We start from the raw sequence: 17431 nt of genomic DNA, 5'->3' as shown, positions 1-17431 counted from the left end.
TTTTTATGATTTCTTCTTATATCGGGAGGTTTCTCTATATTCATCCATGTGCACTGGACCTGATCAAAATATTCTTTTACTTTAAATGTCCATGTTCACAAAGACAGCTTAGGAGCACTGAGGTGGGTCTTTCTGGTCTCTGTGACACAGGCTGTGTAGGTTGGCTTGAAAAATAGGAAAGCAGCCTTACTGTTTTAATTTCAATGAACTATCCCTATCGACTCAAGAAGCATAGCTCCCATTTATCTTTACTTAAATCATTTTTATTTTAATCCAGGGGGCAAAAACTACAACTGTTTCTTAACAGTGGAGAGCTGTAAATAGTTGAGACCATAGCTGCAGAGCTGGACAGAGTTGTGTAGAAGTCCAGAGCTGCTCTTTATTGCCCACATGGCCTCAGGCGAGATAATTAGCATCTTTTGGCATTTGCATCCTCATCCACGTACGGAATTATCCTATCCTACCTCACAGGGTTCCTGTCCATTTTAAATGATATAGTGTATGTTTTGAGTATCCAACACAAATAGATGCCTAACAAAACAGTATCTTTCAAGGAAATTAAAACATTCCAATGAAAGAGTAGCTTCATGAAAAGTTTATTTCAAGAGAAACTGTGTTTTAAAAACTTTTATTATCCTACAGAAATACTTTTGCAAGAGTTTCCACCAGGTTGCCATTAAAGTTCTGTAATAATCTCAAGCCCACAATAAAAACAATGGATCAACAAGCGGGGCTTAGAAGATAAACCAAGGCCAATTCTAATCAAAACCAAAATTCTTACAAAAGTGCCTGCCTGCTTTAAATGCCTTAGATGTTAGCAGTTGCTTAGGAGCAAACTTTTTCTGTTGAAAATGTTGGATGACCAAGCAGTGCTTGCTCTGGAAATCAGCTCTTCCTTACCACAGACCTCCAGTGTTAACATTTGTAGACAGAAAATGCCTGTGAGAGTGGAAGGGACTGAGTAGCCCTTGGAGAAAATTGGCAAAATCACAAAAAGCACAAGATCCCTTTGCCGAGCTGTCCAGTTGTAAAAAATGTGAGTGTACGTGCCTTTGGCTTCACTGATGCTACCTCCCACAAATAAACAAGAAGAAGCCATGTGATAGCTCCAAGTTTGGCCTCTGTTCTGTGATTGTGGCCATTCAAAGGAACTCGTCCTTACCTGCCTGCCTTGGTGATGATCATCTCGGTTCCAATGTCATGGAACCTCTTCCAGAGGTCAGCACACTGCAGCTCCACCTGAATCTCCTCCATGGAAGACATGGCAGCAGGCACAGGGCCCGCGGCCCCAGGGCCCAGGTCGGTGTGAGTGTCAAAGGGGCAGGAGGTCCGCTCAGTGAGCACTTCAGAGTCTGAACCAGTGCTCTGCTCGGAATCTGCAAAACAAACCATCAGGCCTTAGGTGAGAAGCTGCGGGGCACGCCCCACAACACCTGGGCCTAAAAGACGAGAGGCGGAGGGAGGGGCATCGTGGAGGGGGGGGAGAGGAGAACAAAAGGACACTTAAAGCTGGGAAGCTCCACAGTGCAGTGCTCAGGGTATTTTTATTATTTTTTTATGGTTTGTTTTTGTGATTTATGACCTTCTTTCAGGTTTCGTGTTTCCAACATGACATCTGGCATTTTAGTAAGTTTTAGCAACAGCTGAGGAAAATTGGTCCAAAACAGGCAATATAAAGAGTACTAATATCACCATGTTGAAGGGCTCAAAGCCAAACTGAGGCAACAAAATAAATAAAGGCCATGTCTTAATAATAATAATAACAACAACAACAACAGACTTTAGCTCCAAATCTAGATTAGATATTCCACGTGGGGCTGGGGGCGGGGGCAGATTCAGTGCTAACAACGACGGGTTCTTGAATTCCATCCACTCAGCATCCGTGCCCATCAGTCAGTCACTTTTAAACACAGCAATTTTCCCTCCATGTACATATATCCTGGTCATCAAAAGTAATGAAACGTTGCTTGGGATCTTTAGAAGCATTTCGTTATATATTTGAGTAAGTGGCTTTTCCTAAGAGTTCAATCAGGCCATTTTGGATGGGAAAAAAAAATCCATTGTGAGGCAAGGATATAAGCATATGGAAAAAGTTACCCAAGAAGGCGGTCGAAACAAAGGGAATAAATGAGTTCAGGAGACACCTTGATTGGTTTCTGAAGTATGGGCAGAGGGGAGGGGTGATCCAAACAGGAAGGTAGGATTGAGAGCAACCAAATAAAAAGCGGGCATGCTGGGCCAGATGGTCCTTTCCCCCTGTGTCTTCCGTACTGCTGGAGGGGGGAGGGGCGAAGCGTGTAGACTGATGGAGAAGGCCCGCATCGGATCTACCAGAGAACTTTCTATAATTTTAAAACTTTACTTTTCAGGGGCCCAGTGCCAACGTTGTACCTCTTAAAACTTTCTAAACTCAGATTAGCTAGGACAATTTTCTTAGGTCACAGGATACTTCGAGACAAACCTAAGATTCTGTTTCTCTCAGTCACCCTTAGCAAATGCTTGCTTCCTCCAGAAACAAGCATATTCATAAATAAAAGGTTGGAAACAGCAGTGTCTTACACTGACACTTGACTTTTCCATGCTGTCAGAGGTCATGACCTCTTGGGCATCTGTCCTGGACACCAGCAGAGTGGGGGAAGGGTGGCACAGAATGTCAGGCCACCTTGCTGCCATCATCACTTACCTGTAGCAGGGGACAACCCAGCCCACTATACCTTTCATTTTCTTTCCTTCTGGCCCCGTGAATCCTAGGCAGCATTTCTGGCAAGAATCTCCCGCAGCTTTGCCAAAGCCCACAGGGAACAGAGTGCCATTTCTCCGCATCCTCCCCAATTCCTCACCCTTCGCTTCTGCAGGCATTTGGGGACCTGCAGGACCGAACCAAGTTCCTAAATAACAGGGAAGTCTCTGCCCACAATCTTTAGCGCATCCGCAGTCACCATCTCCACCAAAAAAAAAAAGTTTTATAACTTATTTTGACATGTCCGAGCATATAATTTTATACCCTGGACCTAACAGTAGCTACTAATTTTGGTCTCCTTCAGGCGAAAGTGGAGCTACTTATCTAACATGAGAGCTGCTGCAGAGAGCCAGTCACCTTCCTAGGCAGGTCGCATAAGCTTTTCAATAGCAGAGCCATGACGTCATCACGCCCTCGGCCTAGCGCAGTAATCCCCACCCTTGGACACGTGGACTTTCCGATCTCATTTTGTTTCTGTGATATGACAACAGTTTTTCACTTATCAACAATGCTGTGAATATCTAAAACTTTCTCAGCAAGATTTTTTTAAATAGTCTTGTCCTACTTTTTTTTTTCTTTAGGTTATGAAATCTCCTTGCCGTAGAGTGCTATGATTATGAAAAAGTTGAAAACAGACATCCTGAGCAGGGCCCAGTAGAAATTTTGGACCTTTGATTTCCCCGATATGTGTTTGGAAAAGGAGAGCGGAGGGAAAAATACAACTGCTACGTGATAAATATTTAACAGTAGCCGAACTGAGGTTGGGGTTGGAACCAGGGCTATGGCTGGAGAGCTAGGAAGTAAGAGGCTCTCCTCTGAATTCACTATGTCATCTGGAATAAAATGGACACTCACAATGTACCATTAAACAGATGAATGAATAACCATGGATGAGTCACAGAACCCACAATGGACCTATTTTCTAATCATGCAACTAGAAGGATTGAACCGAAAAGTTTTCTAATCTCTCCTTTCTCTGATGACTTAGAGAACCACGAATCTTGTCTAATGCAACTTTCAGTCATAACCCAGGCAACCTCAGTTAGAACCATCACATTTAAGACTGTTTTGGCCAGGTGATTTAAATGAAGAAAAAGACTAAGGGCTCAAAGTCACATCATTGTAGGAGTTAAGGAATTGAATGAATATTCTGGTTATAGTTTCAACCAAATCAGTCAATAAGCACCTGTCAGCACGTGGCCTTCTATGAGGTACTGTGTAGGTAATTTGAAACAGAATCCCAGACCTGGAGAAGTTTCCCAGTTAGTGTTGATCAATTACCTGTTTACTGAGTGCCTACTATGTGCCCAATAGTGTGCTAGATTCTGGGAAATACTGAAGTACACCATGGGGAACAAGAGGAAACTGGCCACATTTACAAATAATCAGAGACTACTTGTCTCTATTATCATACAGTTTTCCACATCGCTACATATAATCTTGTAAGTCTTATAGGAAGCCAGAAAAGAGACGGACCCAAGAAGACTGGGACAGTCCTGGGGTACCCAGGGTTACTGGGAAAGAAATGGGCAAGTCCATGGAGGTACAGGCAGTATCTGCCCACGAGGAAGATTTCCCGAGACAGTTATTTGTTTCCCAGGAAATATTCTGTGCTCCTAGATTCTCAATCCCTCCCAAAACAGAGTGACTGTTATACACAAAGTACAGGCAGAAGCCCACATCTGCAATAACATGGATGCACCACATAATGTTTCATTCTCAGTTGTTTCTTAGACATCATAATTTGGAAATAAAATTAATATCATATTTTATACATTTTTTAAAACTCCCAGAGTAGTTAGGGCTACCCATGACATAAGCTACTTACAAAAGCCTTAAAATAGTAATCTCAGAGTCAAGACCCACAGCTTAGGTAAAAACAGTTTATAGAGGTAAAATACATTTCTTAATCAGAGTTTCATAAAATATTTAGGCTAATCAGATCAATTATTTGAGCTATCAATCAGAATGTATAATCAAGTTACCTACATCACAAATGTAAGAAATGCACACCAGGTTATTTCAATCAAATCGGGGGTCATCCACTCAGAAATATAATCAGTCCCTTGAAGACCAGAAAACACTTCTGTGCTTTCAAGTTCTTTTATTCGTGGCAATTTGTGACTTCCTGCCTTCAAAAAATAACCATTAGGAACTCACTGGAATGACCTGAAAAGACTTCTTGGTTGTCAGATGTCTCCTGTGAATAGTATTTTAACAAGGAGAATTTCAGAAAATCAAGAGCATAAGTGATAACATTACACATAACTAAAGAATTTAAAGGAGAAAACTTAGGGAACCTGCATTGCGCCAGTTACAAGTCACCGGAGAGCAGGGAGTAACTCAAAGGGTCAAACCAACATATTTATAACCATCAAAAAATCCCTAAAAAAGAGATTCTAACCATCAGTTCATAGTGTTGTTTGTTTTCTATCCTTGACCTATCTACTATGAATAGAATTGGATACTCAGCTCCCACAGAAGGTGGGGTTTAGCTTAGAGCAAGTTCAATTCTCAATTCATGAAAAATACTAGCAATTATAAAAGTTCCTTAATTTATATTTTATACATTATCTAATATATCCTTCCATTTGATGAAGTAGATGTGGCATATATTTTTATGTCCATTTTATGAATAAGAAAACTGAGATTAAGAAAAATTGAAAACAGCATGGCCCAGAACAGCGATCTTCCACCTGTGGACCATGGCACACTGGAGTGCCTCAGAGTTTTTAAAACATACAATACCTGAACATTTAGTTGGGGGCACTGACCTACTTTCCCTTAGATTGTTAAATGAAAGAAATGTCAACAGCCAACACAATGGGAGCCATTCAGTATGAATGAATCGAAATTATACTGATTTTTTTTTGTCAGATTGGCAAAAAAGTTGCATTTTGGGGGGTTGGGCCATAGAATTTTAGTAATTAGTTTCTGTGTGCCATAAGACGAAAAAGGGTGAAAGTTGCCAGTGTGGGAGGCAGGGATTCTGCCTCCTGATCCCACGATCAAGTCTCCCCAAGTTCAGACTAGGCTCAACCCTCGCCAAGGCAGCCAGCAATCCTTAACACTTCTCAACGAGCTCGACCGTCCTTACAACTGAAATGGCTGAACATATTTGACCTTGGCCAAGTCACACAGCTATTCTGGTCTCCACATTCCTCAATCTTTACAGCCCAGCACATGCACATTTAATGAGGGGTGTTATAAAGCCCCTTTTCAGTCTAATGTTTAACGATGGACAAGCTCCAAGATCATCAAGTCTAACAACAGTGAACAATCCACAGGAAGTTGACTTGGTTGACATGTATAGAAAATGCATGACCTATATGTGCTTTGACTTAATATCAAAATTAGACATTATTAAAACTAATTTCACAGTCTTCCAGGTGATTTTCATCCCCACGTAAGGAATAATTTTAAAGAATCACTCTTTACGACAGCAAACAGCACACATTTCCTCTGGAGGCCCAGCTTCTCGCCAGGCTTGGGAAGACACTTCACAAGGTCTTGGTTTCCTTGCCTTTATTATTTACTTATCTTTAATTCTATTTCCTTATCTTTACTATCAGGGACTGGGGGAAGCTATCTTCCTGGGCAAAAAAAAATTATGTTTATGTCTTTATGGTAAAATGGCATCTAGTGACTCTGTTGATAACAACAGGAGTGACTTTGGACAGGGAAATGAATACGAGCTCACAAGAACTATCTCAACCAAAGAGTTAATGGTATCTACTGAGCATTTACTATGCATTGGCACTCTAAGACTTTCCATACGTAACATCAGTGAATAGAACAAATCTAAGAGTTATTAGTATTTCCATTTTATAATTATTGACAGCCAAATCCAGATTACATCAGTTCAACCTCCTAAGGATGCAGGCATATGGGACTGTATTTAATTCTATTTTTATTTCAACAAACATTTATACTTTGTATAGATCAGGTTATATGGCAATGGATCAAGACAGGTATAACGGGTTCTTGTGCTGAAGGAGCTCACCATCTTGCAGGAAAGACACAAAATGATTAAAGACCAACTGCAATAGGTACTCTGACAGATTCGGGAGCAAAGTGTTCATGAGCTTTGAAGAGCAAGCAGTGAGGAGAGGGCCAAGAAGACTACAAAGTGACATTTGAGGATAAACTTGAAATGTAAGTTCAATGTGAGCAAGCACAGAAATCATGAGGACATAATTTAGGATCGTGGAAGAAGTATGAGTAAAGATGTGTCATTTTCAACAAACAAGTGCTGGCGAGGATGTGGAGAAAGGGGAACCCCTTTGCATTGTTGGTGGGAATACAGGTTGGTGCAGCCAGGGTGGAAAGCAGCATGGAGATGCCTCGGAAAATTAAAAATGGATCTGCCTTTTGACCCAGCTATCCCACTTGTGGGAATACATCCAAAGGAACCCAAAACACTAATTTGAAAGAACATAAGCACCTCTGTGTTCATTGCAGCATTATTTACAGTTGCCAAGGTATAAAAGCAGCCCAAGTGCCCATCCGTAGATGAGTGGATAAAACAACTATGGGGCATTTACAGAATGAAGTTCTACTGGATAATAAAAAAGAAGAAAATTTTACCCTTTGCAACAGTATACATGCACCTGAAAAACATTATGCCAGTCAGAGAAAAACAAATACCACATATGATTTCACTCATATGTGGAATCTAATGAACTGAACCAACAAGGAAAATGGGGACAGACTCATAGATGGACAGCTAGTGGGGTTGGGGGTAGAAGAATTGAACAAAAAGGAAAAAGGACTCGTGAACATGGACAACAATGTGGTGATTGCTGAGGGGAGGGGTGTAAAGGGAGACTAAATGGTAATTAAAAAAATCAATAAAGATTAAATCAAAAAATAAAAAAAAACACGTATGTGTATATTTAAAAATATTTGTCATTTTTAGGGAACTAGTAGCTCATTGATATGGCTACAGCTTAAAGGGAAGAGGAGAGGTGAGACAAGCAATGAAGGTGGAAAGTCAGGTTTGACTCAACTCAATGACTATTTAACGTTTACTATGTACCATTTACTCTTCTGGATTTTTGACACAACATCAGGGTTAAAAACAATAATCCCTAGACACATGGAGTTTATTTTCTCCAAATTCTAGGAGAAATTTGGGTGTCATAATATGGAGTCTAGACTTTATTACCTTTATACCAAAGTTTTCTTTTAAGTAAAGGGGATGATACTTCTGTCTTCCTTTCCAGCTGTGAGTTCCATAAGCTGGGTTGAATGCTTTGCCACATGTCCTGAATGACTGACATATGATCGCCTGGTTTCACTGTTAAAGGTGGGTGATGGAAAACGACTATAGAGTCAGGTAAGAGATGGGGAATTATCTGAGATTAGATGCATAGTGCCCCTTCCATAAGACTGGACCCCAGCTGTCATTTTTTTACCCCAGGGAGAAAATAGTTTGAAACAAAGGAGAAAGACCCAACACACATGATAATCAAACAAACGATTGGGGTGTTTTTGTTCATTTGTGTTACCAGATTGAGTGGTACTTCCTATCTGACATTGATATGGTGACCACTCCTCCGTCTACTTCCTAAGTCCCAAAGTCTCTAAACCAACACCCCCATGGCCATCTCTGGGCTCCCCCCCTTCACACCTGGACTGACATGAGAAGCAGGCAGCACCCTCTGTACCAGGCTCAAGGAAACTCCTCTTTCCAGAGGACCTCTGCAGTGGAAATTGGTTCTGGAATGTCAGATTGTATCCGGGACGTTAGAGAAATCGGGTGATGAAAGTTTTCATAGAGTAAGTCTAAATATGGCAGAAGCAGAGCATTTGGCATTGACCTGAGTACGGACTGAGCCCAAATTTGATACCCTGTCCAGAGCTTCATGGGCATGAACTATAACCCGGGTTGGATTAAAATAAAATTATGATGATAGCAAACTCTCAGATGAGGCCATTAGATGATTAGTAATGGAATGAAGTCTCTGAGTTCTCCATGCCCTTCGAGTTCTATTTGGGAAAAAGGGGGAGGTAACCTGAAGCCTGCAATTCCCCTGCCAATAAGCCAATTAAGGGGAGTAAGAGCACATAGCTCCCCACCTGACAACCAACACCTCTCTCTGTGATGCACAGAACCAGAGGTAGGGCCCAAAAGTCAACCCCAAGGTCTAGAAAGAGGCTTTGCAAACAAGTGGCAGCAGTAATTTTTATATCTATTTCTGTCGATCAGATGACTCAGTGTCATTAAAGGGTCAGCCTCTTGAGCTCCAGCGCACTTTGAAGGTGGAAGCAAAAAAAGGAGGGGCGGGGTAGAAGTAACAGGCACTACACTGGACAGTTATCCCCACTGTCTCAAGCAGGTTTTGCAGGAACCCCGACAGCACGGGCATCATGCTGCCATTTGATAAATGAGGACACTGGTGCTTGGCTAGATGAAGGTGCTTTTCTCACATTACAGAGCTAGGAGGTGTCAGGGTGGCACTGGAGTTAGTCTGACACTAGAGGCAACACTTGCCACTGTACACTGTTGCCCGTTTTCAGAACCAGATCTGCAGAGCCGTGTGCTCCACTGACTCTGAACTTGGCAACGCAGAACTAATGTTTAGGCTGCTCAGTCAGAAGACAGCTCTATCTAAACTAAAACACTGTCGGTTCTTCTGGGAGAACAGAAACGTCAAGCCAAGGTCATATGGGGCTTTGTCTTTCTCAGTAGCGTGGTAGTTATGTGCATGAACCATTAAGGTCTCTTCGTGAAGTTAACATAACTTAGTAAATAAGTACAATGGTAAAGGCCCTCTTTTGCTGTATTTCATTTCCTGTCCCCAGGTCCCCCTGGGTAAAACATCCAAATGTGACAGATCACTGAAGATCACAGTGAATGTCAAATCATTCTTTTGCTTTATATTAGACCATAAGCAAAATAACATTAGAAGGTACAAATCACATTGGAAGATGTTTGTACTTGGAGAAATGTGTAATGACAGCATTAAAAGACACAAAAGGAAGCTGAAACACTTCCTACTTGCGGAACATTTAGTTTGTTTAGGCTTAATTCAGGTCAGAGTTCAGGGCCCAAAAGTTGTTGATCATTTTAAATGGATAGCTGTGCTTTAGGAGAAGTCACCTGATAATAATGTATATGAAAGTACTTTATAAACAGTCAAGCATCAAATTAACATATAAGGCAATCTGCCAATAATCATGTTAATCAGGAAGACGGAGAAAAAATGAGGATACCTGTAAGTTCTTGATTTTCTAAAATGGTCCTGATTTCAAATATTTTATTTCCTTCTCCCCACAAAATTAAAATTCTTCAGATCAACCTTTGGTTCAGAAAACATGCCTGATGGAAGCACAGAAAATGCATCAATGGAGTAAACCAAAATCGGTCACAAGCCGCATGGCAATATCCTGTGTAAATACATCTTGCACCAGAGGTCCTCCAAAAGTCAATGCTAATGGACTGGGTGGTCTTCAAGATTTACCAGTCAATTTTAGGCCAGCAGCTGTCAACACAGGCCTCTCCGAGGCTCTTGACAATTTTTTTCTGGAAGAAGTAACATGTAGCTCATCCCCAAGCCAGCGCTTGTCTGCTCTTTGCGGGCGCAACCACTTGTAGCCTCCCAACATCAAGCCGACAGCACCATCACCAGACATCTACCACATGGGGCCTAAATGTCCACGAAGTGAAAAGGAAGCTGTCCCCAAAGGCCGTAGAACTTGCCCTACACCTTGTAAGGATATCCTCCCTGTGCACCAATAAATAAATACATTCATCCTAATAATCTAAAAGGAAGAACTAAGCAACCAACTTCTAAGCAATAAGTGTAATTTGACCATGACTTCTGGAGGCGGTCCCCTTCGGGGGTGGCAGTTTCAAACATGTAGGTAGGACCCAGCCAGGCAGATGCAGTGCCTGTAAAATTATTACTCAGGAGACCACCAGCTGCACGTGGTTTAAAATCCACTCAATTGATGAAGCCAAACCTAGAGGACCATCCTGTTTAATGACTATAGGAGCTACGTGACTGGCAACTATATAACCACCTCCCCAGGATCTTTTCAATTCATCCACTCAATCAATCACTTATTCCACAAATATTTATTGATTATGTAGTCTGGGCCTGGCAATGCATGAGGTACTGTAAGGGGCACGACATTGAATAAAATATTATCTATGTCCTCAGGAACTTACAAAAACCACTTAGGAGACAGCACAGGTCAATAAATAAGCTGAGGAAATCAGAACTGGCAACGTCCAGCATGGGACACAGCATGTTGAGGGTCAAGTTCTAAAGCTCACCTTCTCTTTCCTACTGTCTAGTCTTGAATGAGCCAATGCTTTTAAGCCTTAGTTTCATCATTTGTAAAATTAGATGGGTATTTCCACTTCATGACGTTTTTATGAGTTACTAACAAAGCGTAGTGTGTCTGTGTATTTATGTAAATACTTTATCAATAGGGAATGTGTATAAAGGACCCCTGGACAAAGACAATGGTGGGGGAGAATTGACTGTGGGACATGGGGGTAAGTAGCTCAGGGTCAAATAATAGTGGGAAGATAAGGACAACTATGATTGAACAACAATAAAGAAGTACCTTGTCACTAGTAAAAGGACTATACGAAGGCTGATTTTCATGTATTGTTATCTAAGAGAAATATCAACAAAATGCTACGGGGGCGCTCCTCTTTCAGCCCAGGGTCTTCTCTGGGACTGATGAAGAGATGTCTGCAAGATGAAGAGGCAGAGCTCGTGAAACACGGAGAAGGATCTTCCAGGAAACGGGAGTTTTACAGCGGAAGTGTGGCAGTCAAGTCGACCAGATGGTTTCAGAGAACAGCAAGTAATTCAGACCATGTCTGTGTTATTCCTCTTGTATCCTCAGTACCTGTGACAGGCTCTGGCACCTTTTTGCACTCAATAACATGTTGGTTTTGTTGAATGAATGAATGAGTGAATGAATGGAATGCTGTATGCTTGATCAAGCAAATTAAGAGGTGTGGACGAAAAAGAGCTGGGAGGGAGGGTGAGCTGAGCCAGATGAAGAATCTGCAATGCTATTCTTCTGACCCTCCTTAGGAGACCCACGTATCCCTAATAATGAGGTGTCTTCATTGAGTGCCACGTTCCCAATGAAATCCCAGAAGGGTCACCTCCACATGCAGTCTAAGCTATTAGAATCCCACTACCTATTCCTCCCTCAACTGTGAGTTGTGTTAAAACTGACTGGCAAGGTCTGACCTGCAATCTTGCAGGGGCGTCAAATGAGCTCAGTGAATTCCATCACATCCATGAGTCAAGATGAATCATCTAGAAAATTCTCAGGTGCCTGTGGTCCTGAGGATAAATTGGACTCTCTCCCCAAGTGCTAGAGCTGGTGATGCTGTCAGGGGGGTGGCAGAGAGGGTGGCAATGTCTTCTTCAGGAACACAATAATGCCTGTACCGATAGCTGCTGCACACTCTGTACCCCTGGTGTCCCTACTGTCTGCAGTGAAGTGGGGTTTCTGGAGAAGCTGCCAGGAAGGGGAAAGAGCACACAGCTGTGTGACTCTGGGCAAGTGTTTAACGTTCCTGAGCCAATCTCCTCATCTAAACAATAGAAATGCTGATGGTGTGCAGTACAGCCCCTGGCACACAGTAGGAGTATATTATACAGCCCCTGGCACACAGTAGGAGTATATTATATGTTTGCTCCTTCCACATTTGAAAAGGAAGGTGACCACAGGGATTAGATCTTTCTCAGTCATTTTTCTGTCCATATCTGAGTGGGAAAAAGAAGGTTTGTGTTCTTTCAGTGGAGAAAAGCAAATCCTAATGCAGAAACATTGAAATGTGGAACAGGAAAAGACGGTATGCTGCAAGAAATAATTAAGAGCCTGGAGCAAAAACTGAAAATTGAGTGATGTTAGAAGGATAAACAGCAGGAAGGCAGGAGGTCAAGCAAAAACAGTGAGAATGGCAGCTAGGGAAGCCTGTTTGTGTGTGGGTCTACTTAAGTGACCCTCTCCTGGCTCACGGTGGCTGCCACACTGTATGAGAAAGAAAATGACTAGAATCTGCAAGAAGAGAGAACAGGATGATCCACTGGAAAAAAAAAAAAAAAGCTGTTATGTTGGATCTTCAGTGAGGAAATGGGACCAGGAAGCAAACCCCAGCCTTGAGCAGAGAAGCAGAGAGACCAACCTTGGTGGATGAAGCTGCCCAACAGCCCTACTCCATGAGAGATGGGAAAGATGGGCAAACAGCTGGGAGGCTGCAGAGTCTCCTGACTCCAAATTGACCATCTCATCAAGAGCACTCACCATCTGGCTCAGGAGAAGGCAAAAAAGGTCTAGTACCTAAGGGAGTCTCCAAGAGCATGAGGGTGAGGCCTGACTAAGAGTCGGGCAATATAACCCTATTTGACAAGTGAGATCCTTGAGCCTTAGCCAAGATAACATGCCCAGTAACACCCGCCTAGCAGCATCAGAAAGAAGAGAAGAATCGTGGTCTTACTCCAAAGCCTGAACTTATTCACCATCCCATGCCACCTTCAAAAACCCTGATATCAAATGCTTTGACAACAGAAAGGAACCCACCTTGGGGGCACAGGGCAAGCATTGAGAGTGAAACAAACACCCCTGATGGACTGTATTTATAGCAGTGTCTTTATATTTACAACTTACCAACCCCAGCTTGGGATGCTTGCAAAACTTAAGACTCCCACCCTCATGCCCCATATCACTAGACCCTTCCAGGAAAAGCCCATCTCTAGTCTCTCCTGCCTCCTTTCTTTCTTCCAAAGCCCTCCCCACAAGAGCATGGGTTGTCAAGAAAGCTAACTCCTGGGTAGATTTTAGGTGATGGCCAAAAAGAAAAGGGTGGAGCGTGGTGAGGAATTGCCTAGCACTGTCTTCTGCATAAACACTGATCTGGGGACCCCACAGTCCACATGTTACTCCTACCTCCACGCCTGGAGTCATCGTGGTCAGCTCACCTACTTCCACTCGTTCCTCAGCCAACACCTTGGCCACAGCATGACTCTGTTTTTCCCCTGGGGCCAACCTACCTTGAAGGGTCAGAATGACCATGGAAGAGACAGTGTCCTCCAAGTGTGTCAGCGATTCAGAGACTGATCACTTCTAAAATAGCTGAAGCAGGGTTGGGTGTCGGCCGCCTTCCGAAGGAGTGGCAGTGTTGCCGAAGCAGCAGAAGTTCCTTGCCAAAGTTGCTCCTACCCTCCTCCCCATAAGGCTGTGCACTGCCTCTCCCTGTCCCGGCTCGGGAAGATGTCGAGGCCAGTGGCTGTGGCATTTAAGCACTGTCACAGTTCCCACTTCGACCCCTGTAATGGTGCCAGTTCAGCATCTGTTCATGATGACCCAGCCTGAACTGTATTTAGAAGCTTCGGACATGGCACCATGTCCCGGCCCATCTCAGAGTGACAGGAGATTTCCTGAGCACCTGGGCTTATGTGAAAAATCCCTGCTTTTTATAAAGCTTGCAAGGCAAGTGAGGATAATGGGAAAATCAACCAGAAAATGGGTTTAGTGCTCTCTGTTCATGGGCTGTTCTTACAAAGATCAATTTTCCTGGAACGACACCCAGAATCTCCCAGATACGGCCAGTCAACAGAGACAGCCTGCCTGTGACACTTGGCTTCCAGTGGGACAGTGCAGAAGAATTCCCTTCGTCTTGGCAGCCCCTATGCCAGCCTTGAAAGTAGCTTCCTGGAGGCCAAAAAAATTAATAAGTGATTCCTGGTTAGGGGTGAAAAATAAAATAAAACCTCATTCATTTGTACTTTAAGGTAACCTCTACCCAGGCAGACTGACAACTGCACAACACTGAGGGTGTGGGCTCTCCGTGTTGAGGGGCACTGCACACAGTGGGTCTAGGGCCTCAGCCCTGCTGGACCCCAGGAGAAAAGAAGGGCTTTTTCCCAATCGACCCTCCACTCTCAGTTCCACTGTCCCTGATCCGAGCTCCATGCAGTTACCCTGTCGTGTAAAAGGCACCAGTGTTTGGCCTCTCCCCATTTCTGGGCAAGGACCCAACATTCAGAGAATGTGGTTTTAGGATCATGGCATCTAATCCATTCAAGGATTATTTTTCCCCTTACTGCTCAGATGGGTGTGTTAATCATCACCTCCCTTTGTTCTGCAATAAATTCAGCCCTGCTAATTCCAAACCTCCATGTATCACTGAAGTTTAAAGATGGCGTTTTGGCAGGTCAGATATTTAAAATCAATAGACCACCAACCAGTCAAAAATCTTAAGTAGTTTTAGGAACATGTGGAAGTAATTTTTTCCCAAGAATTCACAAGTGTGGAGGATGAGACCTTATTGATGGCGTGTGGGCTGTTGTATATATTAAAGTATTACTTCATATACCATATTCTACACGTAATCAAAATGGATTTAACAGCGAAGGCAGATAAATCTTCCTTATTGTACCAGACATCACTCGTGTTATCAGATATGAGTTACCACGGAGTACACACTACATCGCATCTTTAAAAGAACCCCCAAAAAGACTAAGAAAAGTGTAAAATGCAAATGTGATAGGCTAGGGAATTTCATGGAAATCAGAATTTTTGTGGCACGTTGGCTATGTACCTACACCTTCCATTAAATCATTTCACCTGCATGCAATGAACCTTTTGGAAAAGAAAAAATTATTCTACAAAATATTTATTTTTTTAAACAAATTGCTTATTTGTTTAAAAAATGGATAAAGTCAATGGATGGGCTTTGGAAATTTCTAAGTGACCTAAAATTTTAAGTTACATTTATAGGAGCTGGCATTTTGCTGGAAAGAGGATTGTGGTATTTCTGGGGTTCTCAAAAGAATCTCTGGCTTGAAAGAGGTGAGAACCACTGGCTGAACAGGTTTCCTTCAAGTGGGACAAATGTCTACCTTCCAAGCTCCTTTTTGCCCTAATGTAAAGCATTTCTCCTCGGCCAGATATTTCCAATGGGAAAAATAGCCTAAAGAATACAACACAGGGCATAGTATTGTACCTTAATAAAAACATATTCTTTGTGTCTTGCATGAAGACCAGAGGCTGAGTTCCTCAGTGGGTGTGGCATGGCGCTAGCGGACCCACTCACACGGACTCTGTGTGCTCCCTCAGCTCCTCCCTATCTTTATTCTAACTGTGTATATGCATATGTATAAATGAATTTGGTTTTTTACTATAATCCACAGCACATCATTTTGGGGGTAGGGGGTTATTATTACTATCTATAATCATTAACAAAAATTATTAATATTTATGAATTAAATTATCTTGAAGTGAATGAAAATTGCTGCGTTCACTCTTCCTGACTCCCTCACCCTCCTTCCCTCTGCCTCTCGGAAAACGTCAGTGGCCCAGAAACCTGGGGCTTGCCAGGCTGCTTGTCCCCACGTGTGGAAGAGCCATGCGAGCTGGCTACTGTGGACACGCAATGCAGTCCCCTCACCGGGGGACGTGCTCTCAGTCCCTGGTCCCCACCCCCATGCCAGCTCCTCAGGGAAAGCTGGGCACAGTGAGAAGGTGACGCCACCCGAGGTAGGACTGCCAAGGCTTTCCTAAAGGCCACACCACCAAGCCTGCCCCCGAGAACACTCTGGTGAGCTCAGTTTGTTTGCTTCTGAGAACCTCCCTGTCCAGTCTATTTTTAATCACACTGTGATGCCGAAGCCTCTACTGTCATAATAAATAGCCAAAACGCTCTGTTATCTATCATTCTACGGTGAAAGGAACCCTGCATTCGGAATCACGAGGTAGGAGTTTGAGCCAGGGGCTGACCTTGCTGTGACCTTGAAGAAGCCTTTTAATCCAGCTGAGTCCCAGTTGAGGCATCTGTGGAAAGTGTTTAAGGAATCCTACTGCTTCCCCAACTCAATGAGTCCTCAGCAGGGCGAAATTATGGAGATGAAAGCCCTGGGAAAACCGTGAAGTGCCTTAGAAATGTACGTTATCAGCACTACATTTAATCATTTAACCCACAGAGCCTCCTCCCTGCGCTCTGAACATCGTGCTAAACCTGCAGGACTTCACAGTAAAGACGGGAAGCTCAGACACACAGGAGCAAGTGGTGACGTGAGAAGGCCTGCCTGCTCGTGGGGAGCCTGGATTCTCCCCCTCCCCCCTCCACACCTCCCCACAGTGCTCACTTCATCTACTCCTGCTGAGCAACCACTGCCTTGCCCTTAAAATGAAGATTAAAGCCCTGGTGGGTGGCTGGGTTGGTTGGAGCACAGTCCTGTACACCAAGAGGTTGTGGGTTCAATCCCTGGTCAGGACACGTGCAACAGGCAAATGATTGATGTTTTTTTCTCAGGTTGATCTCTCTCCTGTCTACCTTCCTTTTTCTAAAAAATCAATGAATATACCCTTGGGGAAGGATTAGAAAAAAAAAACATTTTTAATGAAGATTATAATCCCTAGCTATTGTAAGGCAAAGAGCTAGACAAAATAGCCTCCCCAGCATCTCATGCCATGACCTATGACTCTGCTAGATGTGACCAAGGTCATGGGGCACCTAGCGGTGACGTGGGGGCGAGCACCCAGGTCTGCTGACCAACTGGACGCCATCGTATCATTGCTGCCATGGCCGAGCACCTGCCCGGCCCCACAGTGACAACCCTATGGTATGACAAGATCCTCAATTATCAATGAGACTTCACAGAACAATTAGGGTCTCTCTGATGCTAAGTGCATTTTACTGTCGCCTGA

At 43.3% G+C, this 17431-nt stretch overlaps 1 protein-coding gene across 1 annotated transcript in view; it reads right to left on the bottom strand.

Moving 5' to 3' along the window:
- The window catches only part of TBX15 (T-box transcription factor 15), a 98749-nt gene that overhangs the window by 42669 nt on the left and 38649 nt on the right, over window positions 1-17431 (bottom strand). Inside the window, exon 2 of the mRNA XM_037135147.2 lies at window positions 1163-1376. Within this exon, the coding sequence (XP_036991042.2) occupies window positions 1163-1376 (214 nt within the window). The remainder of the gene's footprint in view (window positions 1-1162; window positions 1377-17431) is intronic.

This window comes from Artibeus jamaicensis, unplaced genomic scaffold (genome assembly GCF_021234435.1).
Source record: "Artibeus jamaicensis isolate MK-2021 breed Jamaican fruit bat unplaced genomic scaffold, CSHL_Jam_final scaffold_1689, whole genome shotgun sequence".
Lineage (NCBI taxonomy): Eukaryota > Metazoa > Chordata > Mammalia > Chiroptera > Phyllostomidae > Artibeus > Artibeus jamaicensis.
The sequence above is the reverse complement of the archived record's forward strand: the minus strand, read 5'-3'. Positions and strand labels throughout refer to the sequence as shown.